Source organism: Gossypium arboreum, chromosome 5, assembly GCF_025698485.1.
Source record: "Gossypium arboreum isolate Shixiya-1 chromosome 5, ASM2569848v2, whole genome shotgun sequence".
NCBI lineage: Eukaryota > Viridiplantae > Streptophyta > Magnoliopsida > Malvales > Malvaceae > Gossypium > Gossypium arboreum.
The window spans coordinates 84,464,119-84,490,260 of record NC_069074.1 but is presented as its reverse complement, the minus strand read 5'-3'; the positions used below and the strand labels follow the sequence as shown (position 1 = coordinate 84,490,260).

Sequence of the window (26,142 nt, the reverse complement as noted above, 5' to 3'; positions counted from 1 at the left end):
ATAAAAACTAAACCCCGAAAACTCGAAAACAAAAAACCCACAAAACGTAAACACAAAATTCTCTAAATGTGTTATAAGTTCTAATCTCTAATGGGTGTTTTTTCTAAGCTTGTAAAAGAGGCTATTTATAGGCTAAATTCATAGGTCAAATAATAATAAAATAATCTAAACTAATCAGTGTTTGATTGAAACAAGTAAACAGAGTTTAACTGAAAGATTATTTTTCAAATTTGACTGAAAATAGGTGTCATATTTAACACTTACCATTTGCAATTGGTTGACGAAAATGTGGTTGTCATCAAAACGAATTACATATTTTGTCATTGCTAATTTCGAAAAACGCCGAATAATTAATGGAAAAAATAATTTATGAAAATGTTAAGATAATTTTAATAAAATAATAAAGTTGAGAGAGAAATAAATTTTGAGTGGGAATTTAAGAAGGAATTTAGAGAAATTTGAGAGAGATTTGAGAATGTGAGAGAGAGTTGAGATTGAATTGGAAGAAAAATGAAATGGGGAGGGGTTATATAGGAAATAAAATGGGACAGTAGGGGTGGGGTCCAATGGTAATTAAATAGTTGTTGGAGAAATTAGTCATTGGAGTTATTGTCGGGGGAAAACGCTTCTAGCTAGAAGCGTTTTAGTTGATTTGGTAGAAAGTGCTTTCAGCTGGAAGTGTTTTTCTGGCAACACATTGAAAACACTTCCAACTGGAAGAGTTTTTCTGCAAATTAGCCAAAAACGCTTATAGCTGAGAGTGTTTTTGTAAAATTTGCTTACTCCCATAATTCTTACAAAAGACTGCCTATTCTATTAATTTTGCTTTTCGGCATTTTTGGATAATTTAGTCCAAATCCACTAAAATACGATTGAGAAAAACAAATACTCAGATTTTAGATACACTACTGGACTAATCTCATAACAGAAATCCTTTGGCTACTAAACCAAGAAAACCCAATTGTGTTAGAGTTTATGCTTTCCAAGTGGTTGAATCTTCCAGGCAGATCAACTTCCATTTCTTTCTAAAAGTTTCTCCTTATTTTAGTTCAACCTTGATTTCTATGTTGTTCTTTATTATTATTATTATTATTATTATTATTATTATTATTATTATTATTATTATTATTATTATTATTATTTCCCTTTCTTCAAGTTCCTTTCTTTTGTATTAAGTTTTACTTACTTTTACTCAGAAAAAGAAAAAGAAAAAACCCAACCTTCAAATCCCTTTGATTGATTTGAAGTAGTAAGAATCTTCTCAACACTAAGTGTAGTTTGATTTTGAAGTTCCCAAGTGAGGTAAATCTATTTACATTTGTGTTTATAGGGTTTAGGATTAATTTCGAGGAATGAAAATTTGAACTCACTTTGTATAAACTATGAAATTTTGATCTTATTTATTGTTAATTTCGAGGAATGGAAATTTTAACCTTTCTAAAAACAAATGAAAATTAAGAAAAAAATATTTTAAATGTAGTGAAAATCATGCAAATAATTGAAACACCTCTTCAAATGAACCAAATCCACTAAAGCAATCACCAAAACTTCATGGAAAATCATAGATTTGTTATTTTGGAACGAGTTACTTGTACCAAATAATCCTAATATCTCTCTTTCTAAATTGATGATTAGCTTTAAATCATTTTTGTTATATTTTTAAATTAACGAGGTTATATCAATTATGTTCTTCTATTACCAAAATTAGTAATTTAATGGTAAATTTTTCTTCCAATCTCTCTCAATTATGAATTTGAGTAAATTAGTCTCTTTAGAAAAAATTGGAGTAATTTAATCCCTTTACAATTTTGAATTTGAACAAATTAGTCTATCTCTAAAAAGAAATTGGAGCAATTTAATCATTGTCAATTTTGAAAGTGAGTAACTAAGGACAATTAATCACACTGTTAATGTCTTTCATCAATTATGCATAATTTTGATTGGTATAATAACAAATTTAGTCATTGGTGTTTACATATTTTGTTAGTTTGGTCTTAATTGTAAAAAGACCAACAAATTTAGTCTCAACATTTATACATTTACAAATATTGCGGGTTAAATTTGTTAAATCATGATCAAATTTATAGAATGCTTTAGTTGCTCACTTTCTAAATCGATTCGATTTTTTAAAGGGACTAATTTGCTCGATATCAAAATTGAGAGGTACTAGAGAGGTCGTTTTACCTAGATTAATCATTGACTGACATATTACATCTAATGTGACATAATTTAAAATGAAAATTAAAAGAATGAATATTGTAAAAGTAGATGTTTTAAAAACCTTAGTTTTAAGTTTTGAAGTTTTTACGGAAACATTATTGTTCATTTTTTTTAAATTTTAGTTTTACTTAATTTTTTAATGTTAAAAGTTAAGGAACATTATTCTATTTCTTTAAAATTTTCAATTTACATTTAACTACATAAGATTTAATACGTCATTTAACGATTGTAATAACAAAATGACTGAATGATATAACATCGATAATTTGAGGATGTATTTAGAATAATTTGAAGTTTCAGAATCAATTTAAAATGATGATCATAGTTTAGGGATGCTTGATGGAATTAACTCTTTTCAAATGGTCATAGTTTAAGTCTTCGTTAGGACAATGTGGAAAGCAGAGTAAAAAGATGACCCAAAGACCGACCTTTTTGTAAGTCGTCTAACATGCCTTGTTGGTCTTTTTTGCAAACCAACTAGTACCAACTTCAACAATTTAGATCCCAATATTGCAGTAATCTCATAACACAAATCCTTTGGCTACAAGAAAACTCAGTTTTAAGTGGCGGAGCACTATGGAAATTCAAGGGTCATACTGAAATAGTAAAATTTTCCGAGCGGTTGAATTTTCAGGCAGATAAACTTCAATTTCTACTTTGTTTTTTTCCCCTTTCTTCAAGTTCCTTGCTTTTTTGTATCCAGTTTTACTTACTTATATAGATTTTGAAGTAAGAACCTTTTGAGGGTAAAAATATTTTGAATTATTATTTTTATAAGTAATTAACTGTCTTTTTTATTTAATTTTATGACATTACACTCGTATATGATTTTATTTGTTTATTAAGTTTCTCATAATATTCGCGTTTTGTGTTGTGTTTTCAGCTGGACTAAGTTGAAACTTCCTTGTATGTATAAGAAGTAGTGTCTTTATCTTCAAAACACTTTTTGATTCTTTATTTTTTTTAATGGTAATTACTTATGATTCACTACAGTGTTTGAACTTGGATCATCATATTCTTCAATTTGAGTTTGTCAAGCATGGGCTGCGGATTTTGTGAGGCTGCTCTTTCTAATACCGTTGGAACACTGGTTGTGGACTGTGTGGTGAAGCCGGTAGGACGTCAACTTGATTATGTCCATCGCTTTCATGACAATGTTGAAAAGCTCTGAGAGAAAAAGCGTGAACTTGCAGATGCACGAAATCGTCTACTTCATAAGATTGAGGATGCTAAAAGTCAGCTTCTACTAATTGAAAATGATGTACAGAACTTGCAATCAAGGGCAGACGAAACACTGTCGGATATGCGAGCTCTAGAGGAGGAAATCCAACTGAATAAGAGGTGTCTCAACTGGTGTCCTAATTGGAGTTGGAGATATCAATTAAGCAAGAAAGCAATGGAGAAAATCCAGGATATCTCTGAGCTTTTGGACAAATTTCGTCAACTTGGACCAGTTGGTTATCGTGCTCCTACTGCCCTTCCCACTATAGACTTCCTATGTTCTAAGGAATTTGTGTTTTCGAAATCTTCAGAGACTGCCTTCTGTCAAATCATTGAAGCCTTAAAAGATGAGAATATCAACATGATTGGGTTGTGGGGGATGGGAGGGGTGGGCAAGACCACCCTGGTTCATGAAGTTGGAAGTCAAGCTCAAAAACTGAATTTGTTTGATAAAGTTATGATTACTACTGTGTCTCAAAAGCCATGTTTTGAGAGAATTCAAGATTAAATTCAATACATTGGCTTTGATATGAAGAGTGAACAACGAAGAAGATCTGAGCAAGAATTATGGTCAAGGCTGAAGAACGAACAGAGGATTCCTGTCATCCTTGATGATATTTGGGAACCTATCAACTTAAAGAAGGAAATAGGAACTCCAATAGGCGATGATCATAAAGGCTGTAAATTTCTTTTAACAACACGCCATCAACAAGTATGTCAAGCTATGGATTGTCGACAAGTGGTACAACTTGACTGTTTGGATGATGGTGAAGCTTGGACTCTGTTTGAAAAGAAAGCAGGTCTAGATGACTTTTCCGATGATTCTATTAAAATCCTAGCAAATCAAATTGTCAAAAAATGCGAGAGGTTTGCCTATAGCTATAGTTCCGCTGGGAAGTGCCTTGAAAGGTAAAAGTTATCATGAGTGGCAAGCAGCATATCGGAGACTCGAGGGTCGTAGATTGACTGAAATAGAAGATGTTAATGAAAGAAATGCCTATAAATGTCTTGAGGCAAGCTTCGATTACATGAAGTATAAGGAGACCAAGACATGTTTCTTCTTGTGCTCTTTATTTCCCGAAGATTATGAGATTTATGTGGAGGACTTAGTAAGATATGCATGGGGACTAGAGTTGTATAAAGGCATCGACTCAATTAAAGACGTTAGAAGCGAAGTTCTTGCATCGTTTGAGATCCTCAAGAACTCCAGTTTGTTGCTAGATTGCGGAGAAAGGCATGTCAAAATGCATGATGTGGTTCGCCAATTTGCTTTGTGGATGGCATCTTCAAGAAAGGAGATTTCTTTTGGGACTGTTGGAACACTACCAATGGATGAAAGTTTCAAGCATTACACAACAATCTCCTTCGAAACTGATCAAATGGATGAACTTCCTAAAGGAGTGGTTTTCCCAAATCTCAAAGTTCTTTTACTTGTTGGTGATTATTTCATGGAAACTTCGCTTGAAATTTCAAGCGAATTCTTTGAGAGTGTGAAAGCATTACAAGTTTGTGCTTTGGAAGATCAATTGATATCTCTAGATGTGTTTAAGTTTGTTGGTGTTAGACACACTTTATCCGGATGAAGTAAGAACTTCAATCTGGACTTTGACAGCAATGTAATGTACCCGGATGAAGAATAAAGAAAAAAAATGTTTGAAATTCAAGCTTTGAGCTTCAAGCAGGAATAGAAACAGAATTTAGCAAGCAAAGAAAAATGAAGTATATGGAAGGAAAATCTGATGATTTCGTTCAAAAGAAACGTAGGCTTAAAGTCATTACATATACCAGACATTGGCTAGTCAAAAACAATAAATTCGTCACCTAAACATTACCTAACTCCACTAGTTACATAGGGACTAGGTGATTTTACTTGCAAACATAAACAAAGCTGGTGATCAGCTCCATCACCATCAAATTACATCAAACATAAACTAAACTAAGTTCAAAATGAACTAGAACACAAAATATGGACTAAACAAACTAAACCATGAAAACTGAAACAGTAGCATGGTTCTTCATCTGGTTAACTCATATTTTAACCGGATAACTTATGCTTTGTGATCAACTCTTATCTGCATGAGCTGCATATCCACCTTTGTTGCTGCATGTGTTGCATGGGAGCTAACTTCAACAAAGTTTAATATGGACATTCGAACTTTGTGTTTGATTGATTGTGAACTCTCTGACATCTCAATGCTTGGGAAGCTAAAGACACTTCATATTCTCTCCTTAAGTCGATATGATATCACTGAATTGCCGACTGAAGCTGGTGATTTGGAAAATCTAAGGCTGTTGGATTTATCGCATTGCTATGAACTACAAAGAATCGCTCCTAATTTAATACGAAGATTGTCCAATTTAGAATAACTATACTTGCATGGGTGTAGTTCATTAAAATGGGCGACCGAGAACACAACTTAAAGAGAAAGCTATTCCAGCCTGTCGGAGTTGGATTTATTGCAAAAGTTTGTTGTAATATAATTGGATATTTCTTCTATACATCTTCCAGTTGGCTTTGTGTTTCGTAGATTATGGAGCTTTGATTTTTGCATTGGCATAGAAAGAGAAATGTGGTACCAAAAGGGGAAAACTTATCCAATCTCAAGATCTTTGAGAATCAATAACTCTGTAGATGCATGCAAGCAACTATTTGAAGATGTAGAATCTCTTCAATTGAATGATGTGGAGGGTCACCCAAACCTTATTCCGAGCTTGGACTTGGGATTTAGTAAGTTGACTTCTCTAGATCTTGATTGGTGCGACTCTATGAAATGCCTAATCAATGCATCAAAGCAATAACAGGTGCAAATCACTGTATTCTCTTATTTGAGAACGTTATAATTAAGTAATATGTTTGATTTGGAAGAGATGTGCAATGTTCCCCAGCCGCAAGGTTTTTTTACAAAAGCTTGAAGAGGTTATTGTTTCAAATTGTGATAAGAGGCAAGTGTTATTCCCAATTGCTGAATTGAGGAGCATAGAACAAGAAGGGCCCAGCCGTCATTTAAGCCTCCAAAGTCTGAAGATTGTTGAAATAGAGAGATGCAATAATTTGAAATATATCTTTCCAGTTGCTAATAGCCTTGAGCAATTGCATACTTTGAAGATAAAGAGTTGTCGGAGTTTGGAAGGCATAATCCAAGACTCACAAGTGCCATACATAAGCCTCCAAAGTTTAAGGGAAATAGAAGTTCCCACTGTCTGTTGCTAATAGCCTTGGACAATTGCATACTTTGAAGATAAAGAGTTGCCGGAGCTTGAAAGGCATAATCCAAGACTCACAAGTGCCATACATAAGCCTCCAAAGTTTAAGGGAAATAGAAGTTAAAAAATGCGATAATTTAAAGTATCTCTTCCCACTGTCTGTTGCTAATAGCCTTAGGCAATTGCATACTTTGAAGATAAAGAGTTGCTGGAGCTTGGAAGGCATAATCCAAGACTCACAAGTGCCATACATAAGCCTCCAAAGTTTAAGAGAAATAGAATTTGAAAAATCCAGTAATTTAAAGTATCTCTTCCCACTATCTGTTGCTAATAGCCTTGGGCAATTGCATACTTTGAAGATAAAGAGTTGCTGGAGCTTGGAAGGCATAATTCAAGGGTCACAAGTGCCATACATAAGCCTCCAAAGTTTAAGGGAAATAGAAGTTGAAAAATGCAATAATTTAAAGTATCTTTTCCCACTGTCAGCTGCTAATAGCCTTGGGCAATTACATACTTTGAAGATGAAGAGTTGCTCGCAATTGGAAGATATAATCCAAGATCCACAAGTGGCATACAAATGTCTACTCGAAAGTCTAAGGGAAGTATATGTATCTCATTGCAAGAACTTGACATCTGTTTTCCTTATTGTCCTATGGTCAAAGATTGGGAAATTTGATTATGCTTTTCATTATAGGTTTCGTTGATTGGTTTGCCTCAATTGAAAGGAAGTGATTTGAACGACATTATAGTCACACAATCGTCTTTGCAGAAGTTAAAAGTGTACAATTGTTCTCAATTGACACATTTTATTATTTCGACTAAGATACAAGTAAGAATTTTCTTTTTGTTTTATATTATTTATTTATTTCTTTTTTTTAATAATTTGTTGTTTGAGTAGTTATTTAAAAGATAGATTTTATCTTATAATTTATTGAAATCGTCACCTTTTCATAGTTTTGTTTAAAAACTAATCTAAATAAACCTTTAAGTAGTTTTGTTAATTACAATACCAATTAGTAACATAAATAAAATTTCATTTGAATACTATTGTAATCTATTTGAGAAAATATATATTATTTATAAAGAATAAATCGTTAAGACATTTTATTCTTATGTTGCAAACTCTATCTATTTCCATATTTTTTTAATTTGAATTCTTTGACTATAAAAGATAAAAGATTGAAAAAGAAATCTTGGTTAGTGTTCAAACTGTAAGAATCTAATAAGTAAGACAAATTAAACCTTAATTTTATTAAAAAATGTTAAAATAGGAGTTAGATAAGAAAATGAATTAATAAAATGATAGGTGTGAGATGTTAATCGCTTTGAATACTTTGAAATTGATGATTGATGATATGTTTATAGGTATTGGAGTTGTCGGAGATGACAGAAAAGTTAGTCCCTGAAATGAGAGGAGAAACATCAACAATTTCCAATTTTGAAGAGTTATTTGATTTTAGATATAATCTTTCAGGTCTGAAGATCCTAAACTTGTCCGAACTAACTGAATTACGGGTGATATGGAGTGCTCCCATCCAAGTTGAATACTTTGAAAATCTCTGTCAATTGACAATCCAAGATTACAGAAGGTTAAGATACATCTTCTCACCTACTATCGCTCAAAATTTGCCACAGTTGTCCAGGTTGGGTATATTTAACAGTGAGGAATTGGAGCAAATAATTGAGAAGGATCAAGCTCCATCACAACATCATCTCCAACCTATTTGCTTCCCGAATTTGAAGCAGATTACAATCAAGAGGTGTGAAAACTTGAAATGTTTCTTCCCAATTACTCTCGCTGATGGCGGCCTTCAAAAACTAGAAGAACTAACGCTTAGCGGGGTCTCCAAATTAGAGCAGGTGTTTGAAGGAGATGAGGGAAATATGAATAAGGACGAAGAGAAAGTGATACACCTACCTCAGCTCGGCTTCTTAGAGCTTGATGGGATACCAAACCCCGTAAGCTTCAGCCCTGTGGGTTATCATTTTATTTTCCAATCTTTGTGTAGTTTGGAAGTAACATATTGTCCCAACATAACCACAAGATTTAGTGTTGATTCAGAGAAATCAGTGCATGGCAGAACACAGGTACACTACTCTTACAAACTCAATAATAAGCTTTAAAACAGAAATTCATCCATCGAATTATTTTCACTATGTATTCCCAAACCCTTTATTTTCTAAGCTTTAATTTCTATGCATTAACACAATATTTTTATTTTGGTTGTCTGAGAGAAATTCTTTTCTTATGCTTTAAATGACTGTAATTGGTTTCTGTTGGTTGTCAATATTTCTTTCTAGATATCCTTGTTGCATTATTCTTTTCAATTCATAGTTCTTGGTCTTTGCTTTCTTCACCACCAATCATCAGAAGCAAACAGTAATAAGTCAAGGTTTAAATTGTTTTGCCGGCAAGCCAATTTGTCGATGAAGTTAATGGAGAAACTACATTTCCAATTGGTCATGATATAGATTGGTATAAAAATTTCAATTGTTCCAATTGGTCATGATATAGATTGGTATAAAAATTTCAATTGAATGCCATTTCTTTATTAAAAGCAGTACAAAAGTGGTAGTCATATAGACTGGCATAAGCATTCAATTGAATGCCATTTCTTTCTTACTAGATTAATTTCAATGATTAATATATTAAAAAACCCTTAAACAAGTCCTTAAATTTTTTATTTGCCTTCATCCTCATGAGTTTCAGTTTTCTCACCTTCTTCTTTGCTCTCCCAACACTGCCGACAACAACTTCTCATCTTCCATCCTATGCTGATGACTAAAATTTGAATCCTCTTCAGAATCCAGCGGCTCTTCGACTAAGTCTAGCATTACGGACCGTAAATATAAATATTTTGTTTCTTTACAAGTCCTTCCAAAAGATAACAAAGTCTTTGCCGATTTTCTTAGCGAATATGGACTCTTCCCAGCGTTAGAAGAAAAAAAGGCTTGGTTAATGATAATTTCAACCTTTTGTCTAGCTTTCCTTTATTACTCTTGGGTTCTTCTAAGTTACTTTCAAGTTTCAATTAAATGTGAATTAATCCATATGTTTTAAAACAAAGGGTATATTCCACTGTTAGTCCCTCAATTATATCTCATTAAATTAAAAAAAGTTATAATTTGATCATTAACATATTTTCAAATTTATTTTTTTGTCGCCAGCCAATAAATGACTAAAAGTTACACTTTTTTAGTTTCTCCATTTTTGTTCCTTAGGTCTTATCGAAACAACTGAAGGTTTTGTGATGAATTCCATGCTATTGAAGAACTTCTTTCAAAACTAATCTCACTAAGACTTGTGAAATTGACTTTGATGCCATTTTTTTAGTAAAAAAAAATAAAAAATATACCACAAAATTTTCTTTTTCAAGTTCCATAAAAGAAATTAATTCATTTAAATTAATTTTTGTTGACTTGAAATAGTTGCTAAGCAACAAGCAAAGTATGAGCATAAATGACTGCAAAAGTGGTACTTCTGCAAGCGTTGTGATTAGCAAAAAGAAAATAGGAAACAAGAACATTTGTTTATGTAGTCCGGTTTCCCTACGTTTGTAAAGCCTCTCTCAGTGAGAAGAACCACCATCTTTAAACAATTACAATAGTGAACCTAAATATATCACACCCCAATGATGATTATTTACTCTTGTACCTTTAAAGACTAGATCACTCACCACTAAATTCTCCCTTGGAGAACTTTGTTTGTAAAATCATAATGCAAAAGTTTACAATCACAAATGCATTTTAACAAATAATGTTCTTCACTTGAACATATAAATGGTCTTAATAATTAGTGCATCAACCTATACAAGTCTCTTAATTATATAGAGATTTCGAGACTTGCTAACATAATGAAGATTTATCATAGTCCCTACTAAATAATAGCTAAATACAATATAATATTAACAACAATGATAAACATGGACTATTTGCAGCTAAGTCTTCACTTTTTCGATCTGATCCAACTTCCTCTATCCATAGGATTTGATATAAGTGATCTAATTCGATCCGATCTTCTAAATAAGTTTCTCCAGTGATATGATCTTTATTGATGAGCTTGATTCATCCCACAATATCATCTCAGCCCAAAGATGCAGTTCAATGAATTGTCAATCCTCCAAATATGACAAGTTTTTGTTTTGTCGTAGTGGTTGGGTTAGTGGGCAATTCCGTTGACACATTACAACAATTTCAAATATTTCAATATTTTTCAAAACTCGAATTGTAAAAACAAGTTATATTCCAAATTTTTTTCTCTTTCTTATGCAAAAAAATATTTTCCCTAATTTTCTCAGTTAATCAATGTTTAAAATTTTTATCTATTTTTATTTAATTTTTAAATTTTCTATATATTTTAGAATTTTATAAATTTAAAAAAACCACTTTTGTTGTTTTATATAGAATCAAGGTCAAATTGATTGTCTGTTCACATTTTGTTGGCTTGATATAAAAAGGAGTGTTTTGTTAAATAACACTCAAGTTTCAAAATAATTAATAAGAGATGGATACTAGTACATAAAATTGTTTGGTTGTTGAAAATTGTGATATATATATAGGGGCGGAGTCAAAAAAATTTAGGGGGCAAATTAAATTAAAATTTTTACCATAATAAAAATACAAATTCACCATTTTAATAGCCTATATCTTTATAATTATTAAATGATTAAATCAGTTTTTTATCATTTTTAGGGAGACCAAAGTGCATACCTTTACTAATTTAAAATTTTAAAGAGCTTAAATGATAAAATTTCCATTTTAGGAGGGACTAGTGTCACGTACTTAGAATTTTCGCCTCACAATCCGTGCGGCCTTAGGCAGTTTCTTGCTCTAAAAAATGCCTAAGTCAGCCTAACTCCCACAATATGAGGACTTAACAGAACTCCTCCTTAAAACCAACACAAACGAAAGCAACTCGAGAAAGAATGAACAAAGAACGAAAATAAGAACAAGCCACAAAAACTAAGAACACAAAAGAGAAATTTGAGTGAATGCTCTCAAGAATTCTTATTGCTCAAAACTCAAGTGATTTACAATGAGGGGAGAGGCCTATATTTATAGTTGCGCCTCCCTAAATCCAACAGTACAGATCAAGTACATCAATGGCTAAGATTAAAAGGGTATCTACAAATCAAATCTCTAAGATTACAAAACCATATCTTCTAAGATTACATATCATATCCAAGATTGCATATTCTCAAAGATTATGTTTCCATATGTGTCAAGCTTGTAGATGGATCTTCAATCTCTTCAAGCAACGAGCCAGTCCAATTGGGCCAAATGACCTCCTTCCCACTTGATGGATCGCACAAATGTGTCATGGTTGCGGGCTCCCATACGCAACCCATGACAGTAGACCCTGCCAGCCCCTTAGCTACACCCTATATATATATATATATATATATATATATATATATATTACTCTACTTACCATGTGTTTACATCTTTATTTTTATATATAGTTTAAAATAAAATATAACAAAATATTACTATTTAAAAAATATTTACATTAAAATGTAATAAAATAAAAATATTATAACATTTAATTTTACTTATATTAAAATAATAAAATAAAGTATTATTGTTTAAAAATAATATATTAATATTGTTACTTTAAAAAATAAAATAATACAAATATTTATATATTAATGTATATAAATAAAAATTAAAATATGATCCACGGCCTGGCCCAAAATCCCATGCCCATGTGGTTTACCCTTGTGGGCCCACACGTTCGTGTGGCCCACACGGCTCAAATCAGTCTAGCCCGTGTGTCGCATACGGCCTGCCTGGGCATCACACACCGTGTCTGGTGCGCACGGCCTAACCTCATCGACCACACGCCCGTTTTAGGGCACACGGGCGACCACATGCCCGTGTAGCGTCGACAGTAAGGTTTTCAACTTTCGTTGAAACCTCGTTTTTTGTGTAATTGAGTACACACCTGGTTTGTTGTTGCTGCTAACGCAATCTCGAACACTCCAGAACCTAACAATCAACAATCCAGAGCCCAAATTCAATGATACTCATGAAAACTAAATGAAGTTATAACAAGACAAACGTCTCCCAACCATCAAATTCCTTACCTTAGCTCGAATAACAAGAACTTCGCACCCTTAAAACGTTAATGGCTGATCGCCAGCCCCTCGATTACTTCTAAATAGCAACAAAACCCCACTTTAATCAATATTCAGAACCACGTGGGAAAACAACAAATACTAAAAACTTACCAAGCTATCGCAGACAAAAGCCAACAACGTAAGAGAAGCGAATTAGACAAAAAAAGAAGTTAGATTAGGGAGAAAACAAGGCAGAGAGAGACTAGGAATTACAACTGAAATTTCGGCAACAAGAAGGGACAAAAGGGTGGCGGCAAACAAAAAGGAAATAGGGGGAAGAAAGAATAATTCACGTTAGGAAGATTTTTTGGGTTTAGAGAGAGAAAAGAAAAAGATAACAACAGCCCTCCCAAATCCCTATATTTTCTCCATCCAACACCCCACTACTCAGAGTCCAACACCAATACAACTCTAGCCAAAAAATTAGAGCAGAAACGTCACCCACGCTCTCACAGGGATTCGAGCATAAGGCCTCCAGCATATTAACACTCAACTTAACCACCAAACCAGTAGGCCCATTCTATTAATTATTTACTAACTTTTACTTAAAAGCTTCTAACCCAAGATGAGGCTTTATTTAAATAAAAAACCAAAATTTGCCCAAGTCATGGCTCGAACATGGGACCTCCCACATATCCAGAGCACTTAACCATTGAAGCAGACAAGTATTTATGTTACACATACATAAAAACAAAAATAGATATTTTGGGGCATTACAGTGAGGGTAATAATATTTAGGTTTCTTATTTTTATAACTAATTATTTGTCTTTGTAACACTTCAGACTTGACATAGACATTATGGCTGAATCTGGGAATGTTACGATAAAGGGTTTAAAACGTTTTTTTTTTTTGTAAAAAAATGCATAAAAGTCGTGCCTTTTATAGCCTAATTACACTCTCTTTTTTACTTTTTTCTACTATTTCTACTTTTTTTGTTGTTGTTTCCTTCTACTATTCTTGTCCTTTCATTCTTTCTATTTTTACAGGTGGCGGTGGAGTCAACGGTGGGGAAAGGCGCTCCCTTGCTACTTTGGTGAAATGGTGGCAGATCTCGGGCGTCGTTCGTGCTGGCATGGTGAAATGGAGGCGGCAGCACATAGAAACCCTAGGGTTTCTGGCTTTTCTGAAAAATAGTTTAGGTCATTAGGCCTTTAGGTTTTTTTATTTATTTGGGTCATTTGGGCTTGTAAATTTGGGCCTGATGTTTTCTGTAAATGGACTATTTGTAATGGATTCTGTTATCTTTTATTTTTATTTTTTTATATGTTTGGTTTCTGTTTGGGCCCGGGCTAAATTGGCCAATTAGCACCAAGTTGTTGCAAAGGAAGATTCCTCTTTTCTTTCCAATCCACTAAAATACAATTCACAAAAACAAATATTTAGATTTAGAACCAATATTGTAATTATATCATAATTAAAGCACCAAATCCACTCACGCAATTATTGAAACTTCAAGGAAAATGTGAGAGCATAGATTTGTTATATTTTAACGAGTCAATTTCACAAAATACTCCCAAGTTAGGCAATTGATTATATGTAAGTTAGGTTCAGTATAATATCTGTTTATGTATGCGTGGATACAACCTATGTGATATGTATGTATGTCAACGTGATTTAGTATATGCATTAGGGTGGTTCTGATTTGTTGGAGGAAGTGTTTTCTAGTAGCGTTACTGTATTTTTGGCAGTTAAACCACAATATATGTTTGGCAACTGAGTTGCACTATTATGAGTGGCATACCATCATGATCTGGTGTGATTTGGGTGGATGGACTCTAGAAGTCCTAATTGGAGTGATTGGTTGGACGGAGTTGGTGTGTAGCAGATGAAGGTAGGATTTGTATCTGCATTTGTTCTAGTTTGGTATGACAGATGTACTTTTCAAAACATGACATTCTGGTATGATATATTTGTGTATGAAATTACAATATTCCAAACTGAAATATGTTTCAGTTATATGATATTATGATTTGAAATATATATGTTTCTGGCAATACAACATTATGATATGTTATTGGTACATTAAAGTAAAATTTTATGATCACATTTACGTATGTGCTTATTAAATAAAAATTATACTTGTGGGTTGAGACACACATTGGGCTCCTAGCTTATTTGTTTGTTTGATACTGTTGGGGATCGACCCAATTAAGCAACAAGTAAAAAAAAAATAGCAGAATAAATTGAGAAATTAAACACACAAATACAACTTGAAAAAACCCCTCCAAAGAGGATAAAAAAACGACGGTCAAAGATAATTTTACTATAATGGAAAAAGAACGAAGAGTACAAAAGATGGAGACAAAAACTAAACCCCAAAAACCTGAAAACAAAGAACCCTCAAAACATAAATACAAAATTCTCTAAATGTATTATGAGTTCTAATCTCTAATGGGTGTATTTTCTAAGGTTGTAAAGAGCCTATTTATAGGCTAAATTCATAGGTCAAATAATAATAAAATAATCTAAACTGATCAGTGTTTGATTGAAACAAATAAATAGAGTTTAACTAAAAGATTAATATTTCTCAAATTTGATTAAAATAGGAGTCATACTCAACAAATCTCCACCTTGACTCATATTTCCACAATGCCATCTTTGCCAAAACCTGACACGAGCCTATCTTAAACTATGCAGGGAATTAATTGAGTCGAATCTGTGTTTAAAAACTAGAAGACTTCTAGCCTTCAACTTGTACACTGCCGAATTAAAATTAACCCGAGTCTAATTTTCATGAACACAGTGCCCTAACTTTTCAAAACCTGCATCCAAAAGAGAACCTTTCTTCAACAAAATGATCATACCTTTTTCCCTCTAATGACCAAGTTGCCTCCACTCCAAACAACTTGAATTCGACTCCGTAATGGATGAGGGATGTCCGATTTCACCAGCCACTGTAGAACCTTCTAGAATATAAAGACTGTCGGTTCTTTTATCTTTTAACAAAACGAGAGCTCCACGAGATACTTTAATACCGCTCGACTCGATGTTGATTCTGCATCCTTTCAAGTTTAAAATACTCAATGAGATGAGATTCTTTCATAAATCAGGTACATACCTGACATCTGATAATGTCCTAATTGTCCCATCGTGTATCCTAATGTTAACAATACCAATACCAATTACCTTACTAGATAAATTATTTCCCATGTGCACAACTCCACCTTTAACTGAATTGTATGTGGAGAACCATTCTCTATTGGGACACATGTGGAAAGAACATCCTGAATCTAGGATCCACTCGGACGTGAGCTTGGAGTTATCATTCGTTGACACTAACAAGAAATCATCACCGCTTTCATTGGCCAAATTAGCACCAGCTACATCTTTCTCGTTACTCTTAGCAGCTCTTTTATTTTACAGTTTATAACAATCTGCTTTGACGTGACCTAACTTTTTACAATAGTGACACCTTTTGTCTCATTTCTTTGATGCTACCAAAATGGAAGCTTGCCTATCTACCTTGTTATCCAAAACAAACTCATTGTCGAGTTTGTCTCTACTCAAAAAATGACCCTTTACATCTTTGAACAAGAGTTTGTCTCTGCCATAAATTAAGGTCTCCCTAAAAGACTTGTATGAAGGGGGAAAAGAGCACAATAATAGCATAGTCATATCTTCATCGTCAATATGGTTCTTTAAATCATTTAAAAGAGTAATGAATTGACTAATATGACCTCTAAGAAGCTCACCTTCGTTCATGCGAAAAGTAACTAGATGTTGTTTCAACACTAAGCGATTAGCCAGAGACTTAGTCGCATAAAGAGTGTCTAACCTTTTCCACAATGCAGATAAGGTCTTCTTCACCAATACCTCTTGCAATACCATATTTGCGAGACACAACTAGATTGCAGACAAAGCCTTTTCATCAAGCTCTTTCCATTCTGTTTTGTTCAGATTCTTAGGCCTTTTTCTGGTGATAATGCTCTAGAATAACGTATTTTTATGTATTAATCATGTGTTTATTCTGAGCTTGATCCTACTAATTTGAGCTATTTATTTCTTTTTATCTTTTAGGGACTGATTTGGAGGCAAAAGTAAAATTAAGGGACAAAAGTGCGAATTTGGAGACACAATGGGCTGATATGCGGTACAGGAAAAAGATTGTGCCAAAAGTGCAAGCATGGAAGACACAAGGACTAAAAACACAAAAAGAAGAGATTTTATTTTATAAGACTCCATTTTATTTATATTAGGATAATTAATTATCTTTAATTAAATGTATTTATCTTTTTAGAATTTAAGTTAAATTAGACTATCTCCCTAGCACTATAAATGGGGGTGAAGTGACTCTATTTGGAGTGTTCATCTTTTTCTGTAAACAGTCTCCCCCTAAAAGTTTAGGCTTTTGTTTCTTCATATTTACTTTCAATAAAATTCCCTTTTCTATTTTTATATTTATTTTCTTTTCCACCATCATCATGAGCCACTAAAACCTATCTAGCCGAAAGTTATCAATATTCCCCAAAAAGGGTTCTTGAGGCCTAGAATCCGTACTTAGCCTTCTCGCTAAGTATTCATCGTTTCTCTGCACTACGAGCTGACGCTTCTGTCCATGGCCCTTAAGAAGTAAGCTTTTCAACATATGCAAAGGCGGCCGCTTGGTATGTTTTGGAAGGATTGCACAGTCAGTTCGTTAACTTACTGCGTTAGAGGTTGGTGAACAAAAAAAAACAAAATGACGTGGGATTCGCCATTGAGAAGCGTTGATCTAGCATAGATTACCGGCTAGAGTCAGGTTCCCTAAAAATCGTAAGTTTAATCTTTGGAGCTGGTGGTCGTAGGTGTCCTCTTCCACTATAACTGGCTTACTTGAGTTGAAAAGGGTTATTTGGAAGCTGAGGATTGAACCCAAGGCGGAATGAGACAACTAGAGGCTGGAATCTACCAATAAGAATTTCTTTTCCTTTAACTCCCTTTATTATTATTATTATTATTTTTGTAATCACAATTTCAGTCAACTTTAGATTCTGTTTTTTTTATTTTTTCCAAATCAAATCTTTAATTCTGTTATTTTTATTTTTTTTCTATCACGCAGGATTTCTTGGGTACGATTCTGCCCAGGATTTCAAGAGACAAGCATTCGTATAATCCGGTCCCTGAGGATTCGACCCTTCTTCCTCTTTACTGTTCTTTTTCATTATTTTGTAGGGAATAGGATATTTTTGGTACTCTCAACAACGCATCAAATTTTGGCGCCGTTGCCGGGGATCGGTAACGTACTAATCTTGTTTTTTGTTTCTTATGACTAGATCTGCTCTAGGAACTCTTGCGTTTGATTCGGAGATTGAAAAGACTGCGAGAGCTAATCGCAAGGAAACAAAGCTAAAGAAAAAGCAGTCAGCGGTGGTTGGGACTCAAAGTTATCCACTGCCAGAAATCAGAATCGACGATGAAGCAGAGTCTAGGGTTAATGAAACCTTACTCAAATTTTTGAAGGCGAAAAAGTCGAAGTCGATTCCCCAGAAGAAGTGCCTAACGTTAGGGTTTACGTAAACCCTAACTTAGCACTTCAACCTATGGCTCAAACAATTCGTTAACTGGCCAAAGCGCCGATGGAACAACCGTCACTATGCATCGTGTATCTTACTATGGATACTGATTTTGAATTAAAGTCAGGCTTGATCTAGCTACTGCCAACTTTTCGAGGGTTACAGAACGAAAATCACCACAAGCATTTGAAAGAATTCCATATGGTTTGCCTTAGTATGAAACCTCAGAGGGTAACTGAGGATCAAATTAAACTGCGTGCTTTCCCATTTTCCTTAGCAGATTCTATTAGGGAATGGTTATTTTATTTACCTCCTGGATCTATAACGAATTGGGCTGAGCTGTCTTGTTTGTTTCTCAACAGGTTTTTCCCAGCGTCGCATGCAGCCGAGTTAAGAAGAGAAATCGTGGGAATAAGGCAAAAAGACGCAGAGTCTCTGTACGACTATTGGGAGCGATTTAAGAAATTGTGTGCAAGTTGCCCACAACATGGTATAACGGAACAGTCTTTGCTCCAGTACTTTTATGAAGGCCTGAAACCCATGGAGATGAATATGGTAGATGCCGCGAGTGGAGGAGCATTGGTCAACATGACTTCACAACAAGCAAGAGACTTAATCTCCACGATGGCTACAAATTCTCAGCAAATTCGAGCTAATTTTGAACCCCTTAGAAGGGTTCACCAGCTAAGTAATTCGACCTTAGAAGATAAGGTTGATAGAATTGCTAATATTTTGAATTCTCTTGTTGCAGAAAAAGCAAAGACAACCCGATTATGTGGAATATGTGCTACCCCTGAACATACAATTGATGCATGTCCCAATTTGAATGATGATACTATGGCTTACTTAGATGCTGTGGGAAATCTTCCTGGGCCACCACAAAGGCGATACGACCCTTACGCCAATACCTACAACCCAGGATGGAGGGATCACCCTAACCTTAGTTATGAGGCCAATCCACGATATAACCAGACGTACCAAAATCAGGTCCCACAACAGCCACAAGATTCAGGTAATTCTCTGGAAACTTTGGTCAATAAATTAGTAGCTAATGTCCTTGATTTTCAATAACAAACTCTTAATTTCCAAAAAGAAACAAAGGCATCTATAAGAGAATTGATCACATCAATTGAGAAGATGAGTTCTCAAGGGAAGCTACCGTCACAAACAGAACCAAACCCGAGGCAAAACGCGAATGCAGTAACACTGCGAAGTGGAAAGGTGCTGGAACCAATTCCTGGCAGGAATTTTGGCCAAGAAATTGCCCAGGAAAAACCCGAAAGTGACAAACAGGTTCGAGCGAAACCACCACTGCCGAAAATCCAACCTCCATTCCCAGGACGATTAAACCAGTGTCAAAAAAGTAAGGAAGATAAAGAAATCTTAGAAACATTCAGGAATGTCGAGATCAATTTACCACTGTTGGATGCTATTAGACAGATTCCGTGGTATGCCAAGTTCCTCAAAGAGCTTTGCACCAACAAACGGAAACTAATAGGTAATGAAAAGGTAAGTGTTGGTGAGAATGTATCCGCAGTATTACAGTGAAAAATGTCGGCTAAATGTAAAGATAGGGGTATGTTCGCTATACCATGCAAAATTGGACATTTAGGAATTAAAAAGGCTATGTGCGATTTAGGGGCCTCCATAAATGTTATGTCTTATTCTGTTTATGAATCACTTAACGCAGGTTTTTTGATAAAAATAGGTGTTATAATTTAGTTGGCAAACAGGTCTATTGTGCACCCTGAAGGAGTCCTCGAGGACGTACTGGTAAAAGTTAATGAACTTATTGTCTCTGCAGATTTTTATGTGATAAAGATGGAAGAAGACAACACTACTGGATCTTCGAACCTCCTATTGGGCCGACCCTTCCTTAGTACTGCTAGCACTAAAATCGATGTTCAAAAAAGAACTCTCATGATGGAATTTGATGGGTAGATCGTGAAGTTTAATGTTTACGATGCCATTAGTCATCCAAGCAAAATTTTGAGCGTAAATTGTGTCGACATAATTGACTCATTAGTAGATGAGACTTTTGAGTCGATATATGAAGATAAATCTGAATTTATATCTGATGACTATGAATCTATTAATGAGTTATTGTCTCCATCAAATACTAAACTTTTACCTTCTGTTGTGCAGGCTCCAGAATTAGAATTGAAACCACTCCCGGAACATCTTAAGTATGCGTTTCTGGGGAAAGGTAATACCCTACCAATTATAGTTTCCAACAAACTCTCTAAGCTCGAGGAAGAAAGTTTGATTCAGGTACTGAAAAGTCATAGGGACGCGATTGGTTGGACCATTGCTGATTTGAAAGGAATAAGCCCCTTGACATGCACAAGCAGAGTCTACTTGGAGGAAAACGCAAAACCGAGGCGAGAGGCCCAAAGGCAATTAAACCTAAACATGATGGAGGTGGTAAAAAAGGTGATAATCAAGCTGCTGGATGCTGACATAATCTACCCCATTTTTGACAGCAGATGGGTAAGTCCGGTACAAGTCGTGCCCAAGAAAACGGGTGTGACAGTAAAAAAAAATGTCAAAGGTGAATTGGTACCAACTCGAGTACAAAATGGGTGGCGTGTCTGTATTGACTAAAGGAAGTTAAACTCTTACACTAGAAAAGATCATTTCCCTCTTCCTTTTATAGATCAAATGCTTGAATGTTTATCAGGTAAAACTCATTTTTGTTATCTTAATGGATACTCAGGTTTCTTCCAAATTCCAGTCACACCAGAGGATCAGGAAAAGACCACTTTTACATTCCCATTCGGCACTTTTACGTATAGAAGGATGCTATTTGGACTTTGTAATGCACCAGCCACATTCCAGAGATGCATGATGAGTATATTTTCTGAATATGTAGAGAAAATTATTGAAGTTTTTATGGATGATTTTACTATGTATGGAAATTGTTTTGATGAATGCCTTAAAAACCTCACAATAATTTTAAATAGGTGCATAGAATTTAATCTTGTCTTGAACTATGAAAACTGTCATTTTATGGTAGACAAAGGTTTGATTCTAGGTCATATAGTTTCTGCCAAGGGAATTGAGGTCGATAAGGCCAAAATTGACATTATTAATTCTTTGCCATATCCCTCCACTATAAGGGAAATTCATTCTTTTCTTGGCTATACAGGATTTTACCGACGTTTCATAAAAAACTTCTCAAAAGTGGCTGAACCATTATGCAAGTTATTGCAAAAAGATAGGAAATTTGAGTTCAGCCCAAAATGTAAAGAGGCTTTTGATACACTGAAGCAGAAGTTGGAGACTACTCCTATAGTGCAAGCACCAGATTGGAACTACCCCTTTGAAATTATGTGTGATGCAAGCGAACGCAGTGTGGGGGTCGTGCTAGGGCAAAAGATAGACAAAGAGCCCTATGTCATTTGCTATGCCTCAAAAACCTTAGATGTTGCACAAAGCAATTACACCACTACGGAAAAAAAGCTCTTAGCAGTTGTATTCGCTTTAGATAAATTTTGATTTTATTTATTGGGATCTAAAGTGATTATTTTTCTGACCATGCAGCTCTTAGATACTTGATCGAAAAGAAGGAGGCAAAACCAAGGCTCATTAGATGGATTCTGCTGCTCCAAGAATTTGACATCGAAATTCGTGATAAAAAAGAATGTGAAAACCTGGTGGCTGACCACTTGAGTAGGATAAAAACTTCATTTGATGATGTTCCTATTAAGGATGTGTTCGCTGATGAAAGCTTATTTTCGACCGAAGCTCACTATCCATGGTATGCAGATATAGTTAATCTCTTAACCACAGGATTGTTACCCACTGAGTTAGCACATTCAGTGAAGGACAAGCTTAGACGGGAAGCTTGGTATTACATTTGGGACGACCCATACTTGTGGAAACACTATTCAGATCAAATAATAAGACAATGTGTTCCAGAAACCGAGGTAACCTCTATCCTTACTTTTTTTCATACAGAAGCTTGTGGAGGTCACTTTAGCCCTAAATGGACAGCTCACAAGGTATTGGAGTGTGGGCTATATTGGCCCACACTTTTTCGCGACGCATATAACTTCTGTAAGTCTTGTGATAAGTGCCAAGATACATGTAACATCACTAAACGAAATCAAATGCCCCTGTCCCCGATTCATATATGTGAGATTTTTGACGTATGAGGCATCAATTTCATGGGCCCTTTTATTTCTTCGTTTGGAAACGTATATATACTTCTTGCAGTAGACTATGTTTCTAAGTGGATCAAAGCAAAGCCTACTCGCAATGATAATGCTAAAACTATTGTGGAGTTTCTAAAACGAACTATTTTTTCTAGGTTTGACACACCTCGAGCTTTGATCAGTGATCGTGGTACCCACTTTTGCAACAAGGTCATGGAGGCTCTATTATGAAAATATGGAGTTCATCATCGTATAGCAACAGCCTACCACCCCCAAATAAATGGCCTAGCAGAGGTTTCGAATATGGAAATCAAGTCTATTTTAGAGAAAATAGATCGGCCCAATCGAAAGGATTGGAGCCTTCAGCTTAATGACGCACTTTGGGCCTATCGCACGGCTTATAAAGGACCGATTGGCATGACCCCATATCGACTTGTGTTTGGAAAACCTTGTCATCTTCCAGTAGAATTGGAGCATAAAGCTTATTGGGTTGTTCCACAATGTAACATGGAGTTAGAGCCCGCAGGGAAGGCAAGGAAATTGAACATTCAAGAATTGGAGGAAATCCACAATGATGCCTACGAGAATGCTCGCGTTTATAAAGACAAAACAAAATTGTTTCATGATAGGAAAATAGCTCAGAAGCATTTCTCGATAAAGCAAAAAGTTTTGCTTTATAACTCCGTATTAAAGCTATTCCCAAGTAACCTATGATCTCGGTGGCAAGGACCTTTTATTGTGACCCAAGTATTCACAGATGGTGCAGTTGAAATAGAGAGTGAAGAAATAGGGAAACGGTTCGTAGTCTGTAACGCCCCAATTTTCGGGAATCCTATGAATGTTGGCATAGGTTTAATTATGTTATTGGGCCTCTAGAAAGCCCAAACTTAAGATAGAACCCGACAATTTTAGTTAATTTTTGTTCCATAAGAAAAAGGGGGTGAAATTATGAAATAGAACCTATGTGAAAATGTTTGAAAATGCTATAAGCTAAATTGAAGTGGCCAAATAAATAGGAGTGCAAAATAGGAGGATTTGCATGACAAACCTCCCATTTTACATGAAGTGGCCAGCCATCATGTTGTTGTAGACAAAATGTACACTTGATATCCATAATTTATGGTACAAATTGATACAAATTGATAATAGGTTAGGTAAATGTTCCATGATAATGGGTTAGGTAAATGTTTCATGATAATGGGTTAGGTAAATGTTTCATGATAAGAATTTCATGTCTTTTGTATTAAAGAATTAAATGGATGAAATATGAAGTTTTATTAAAAGAAAAAGGGGTGAAAAGAACAAAGTTTTGTCCATCTTTGTTCATCATAACTGAAAGTTAGAGAAGAGAAAGGAGAGGAGAAAGCTCTTGAGTATTCGGTCATTAGGAGGAAGAAAAATTGAAGGTAAGTTCATGGTACCTTGCTTCTATTTTGAGGTTCATGAGTTCTTCTTGATTCTACCTTAACTCTTGAAGTATATTTTGATTTTTAGTTGTGTTGTGAGCATTTAGTCATAAATTAAAATGAAGGAAATGGTTGTTGTTTCATGTTCTTTTGATGAAAAATGGAAGATAGGTGAAGTTGAGCCAAATAAATGAGCATGCATGTGCCTTAGATGTTAAAGGGAAAAATCAGCTAACATGTTGTGCTTTAAAATGATGAAATGGAGATTATACTTAAGTAAAATCATAGATATGTGATGATTGATTGGTGATATACATGTTTAAATAACAAGCATGCAAGTTAGGTGTGAAAGAGTGAATTTGGTAATAAACTGCTTGGGATGAAAGAAGCGAGAACGTGACTTTGGAAAATCACCATAAATTGTGGGAGATGAGTTAGAAGCTGCATAAATTATGTAATTAAAGCTTAATGAGTCTAGTTTCAAATGGAGTAAACTAGAACATATTTTGAATTACAATGAGAAATTTGATTCGTAATGAAGAGTGGTCAGATTAGTCAAACAGTGAAACATGGGAAACTTTGAGAAAAATCTGGTATTGATTGGCTAAACCAAAAATTCTGAAAATTTTATGGATAGAAGATATATGAGTCTATTTTCAAGGAAAATTAACGGAACTTGATTTGGAGTTTTGTAGCTCCAGTTATAAATAATTTAGTGACTGTTGCTCAGGAAGACAGCTTGCAGTGAAATTATGATTATGTGGTAAACATTGACAAAAATTTGTTATTGAGTTGCTTATTGTTTTCTTATAAGCTTACTATGATCTGTAGGTGTGGTTGGCCGAATATTGTAAGGGGTTAATACTTAGTTTGTATTTGAATAGTTAGATTAACGTGTTAGTAATCCAATTGTAGGCGGTTCGTGTGTGGATCTCGTCAGTATATCGTCGCAAACAGGTGTGTAACTAACACCCTCTTTCTTAGTCTAGATCGGTAAAAGTCGAAAAGCTGAAATGCCGAAAACCGGTATTTTGTAGATTTGCGAGTGTGCGAATGCTCGTGAGGTAAATCGATTAATGTTTTTGGTAAGCTGCAATGTTTGGACTGCAAAGTGCATCATTTCGTGCCCTCGATATTTTGGGCTTAATAGGCCAAAATTGGAATGATGGGCCAATGGGCCCAATTCGTAAGAACCCTCGGTACATGATTACATTAGTACGTGAAAAGTAGGAATATGCATGAAAACCCTAAAATAGATAAATTACTGAAATACCTTTAAAAGTGGAAAATTTACGTTTCACCCTAGTAGATAAATTAGAAATACCCTAGGGTTAAATTGACCTAAATGCATGTTTGATTGTTGTTATTTATCGCATGCCATGTTGTTATTATCGATGCATGGGATTGGGATATTGACGGAGGAATCTCGAACCGGCTTGTCCACGTCTTGGAGGTTTTGCCTCAATTTATTGTTAATCGAGCAAGCAAGGTCAGAATCTGTGGAGTGTTTGGGTGGGTGGGTTGAGCTATCCCCACATGGAGTGTATGGTGGTGTGTGGAGTGAAGTGGTTGGTGGGTTGAGTAGTCTCCCAAATGGGCTTGCATATGTTTCTTGATGTTGCATGTATTTTGAAATGGGCCTATGGGTCATCTTGTTATCTGAATAAGGGGTTAAGGCCTAGTTTATTGTAATCGAAAAGGGCTCGCCCAAGATCATCTTTATTCGAATGGGCTTACGCCTAATGGGCTTGAGCTGACTTGGGCTTTGAATGGGTTTTCCTTACACACTGAGTTTCCCCAAACTCACCCTTTTATTTTCATCCACGCAGGAAATCCCCAACCATAGTGGGCTTGGAGCTGTGAAGGTATTTGGAGTGGCCACCCGTTTTGAAAGTTTGATTTTCTTCTGGTGAACTGGACATCCTTTTAATTACGTTTGAGGTTTTGGGCTTTTAAATGTAATAAGGCCGCTTATTTATTTTTGATGGTTTTTAATATGTATTACTAAGATAGGTATTACTTATTTTAACTGTTGAAATTGGATAGCTTTAGGGCGCGTTTTCAAAAACAAGAGTTGATTTCAAAATAACACGACAACAAGCAAAGCTTCCGCAATGAAAGTATTTTCCAAAATTAATCACTTTTCCTAAAATGACTTAATCGAATCGGTTTCCTAGAAATATCCATGACGTTAAGGTGTGGCAATGGCGGTATGCATGTCAGGATTGGATCCGAAGGAGCTTGGTACTTAGCGATCCGATGGACTCACCACCTCTTTTCGGTTTCCTACCGGTGCAGCTTCCATTCACTTTAACCCTTAAT

At 34.9% G+C, this 26,142-nt stretch overlaps 1 protein-coding gene, 1 long non-coding RNA gene and 1 pseudogene across 2 annotated transcripts; all 3 read left to right on the top strand.

The window, feature by feature from the left end:
* Positions 1–3,259: 3,259 nt before the first annotated feature.
* LOC108451425 (disease resistance protein At4g27190-like) lies at positions 3,260–5,024 on the top strand. The gene is made up of 4 exons (XM_017749117.1): positions 3,260–3,334; positions 3,440–3,895; positions 3,977–4,153; positions 4,281–5,024. The coding sequence occupies exons 1-4, from the start codon at positions 3,260–3,262 to the stop codon at positions 5,022–5,024; spliced, it is 1,452 nt and encodes a 483-aa protein (XP_017604606.1).
* Positions 5,025–18,881: 13,857 nt separating this feature from the next.
* On the top strand, positions 18,882–23,128 carry LOC128292718 (uncharacterized; annotated as a pseudogene).
* Positions 23,129–24,754: 1,626 nt separating this feature from the next.
* Positions 24,755–25,891, top strand: LOC128292863 (uncharacterized). Its single transcript, XR_008282819.1, has 2 exons — positions 24,755–24,884; positions 25,650–25,891. It is a non-coding gene; the product is annotated as an uncharacterized LOC128292863 (long non-coding RNA).
* The last annotated feature ends 251 nt before the right edge of the window (positions 25,892–26,142 follow it).

What these genes read in the sequence shown, in the direction of transcription:
- LOC108451425 (XM_017749117.1), top strand. Translation starts at nt 3,260, where the DNA reads ATGGGCTGCGGATTTTGTGAGGCTGCTCTTTCTAATACCGTTGGAACA. An exon ending in TGGACTGTGTGGTGAAGCCG is followed by an intron (nt 3,335 to 3,439) that starts GTAGGACGTCAA and finishes CTACTTCATAAG; the next exon opens with ATTGAGGATGCTAAAAGTCA. An exon ending in AACTGAATTTGTTTGATAAA is followed by an intron (nt 3,896 to 3,976) that starts GTTATGATTACT and finishes TTTGATATGAAG; the next exon opens with AGTGAACAACGAAGAAGATC.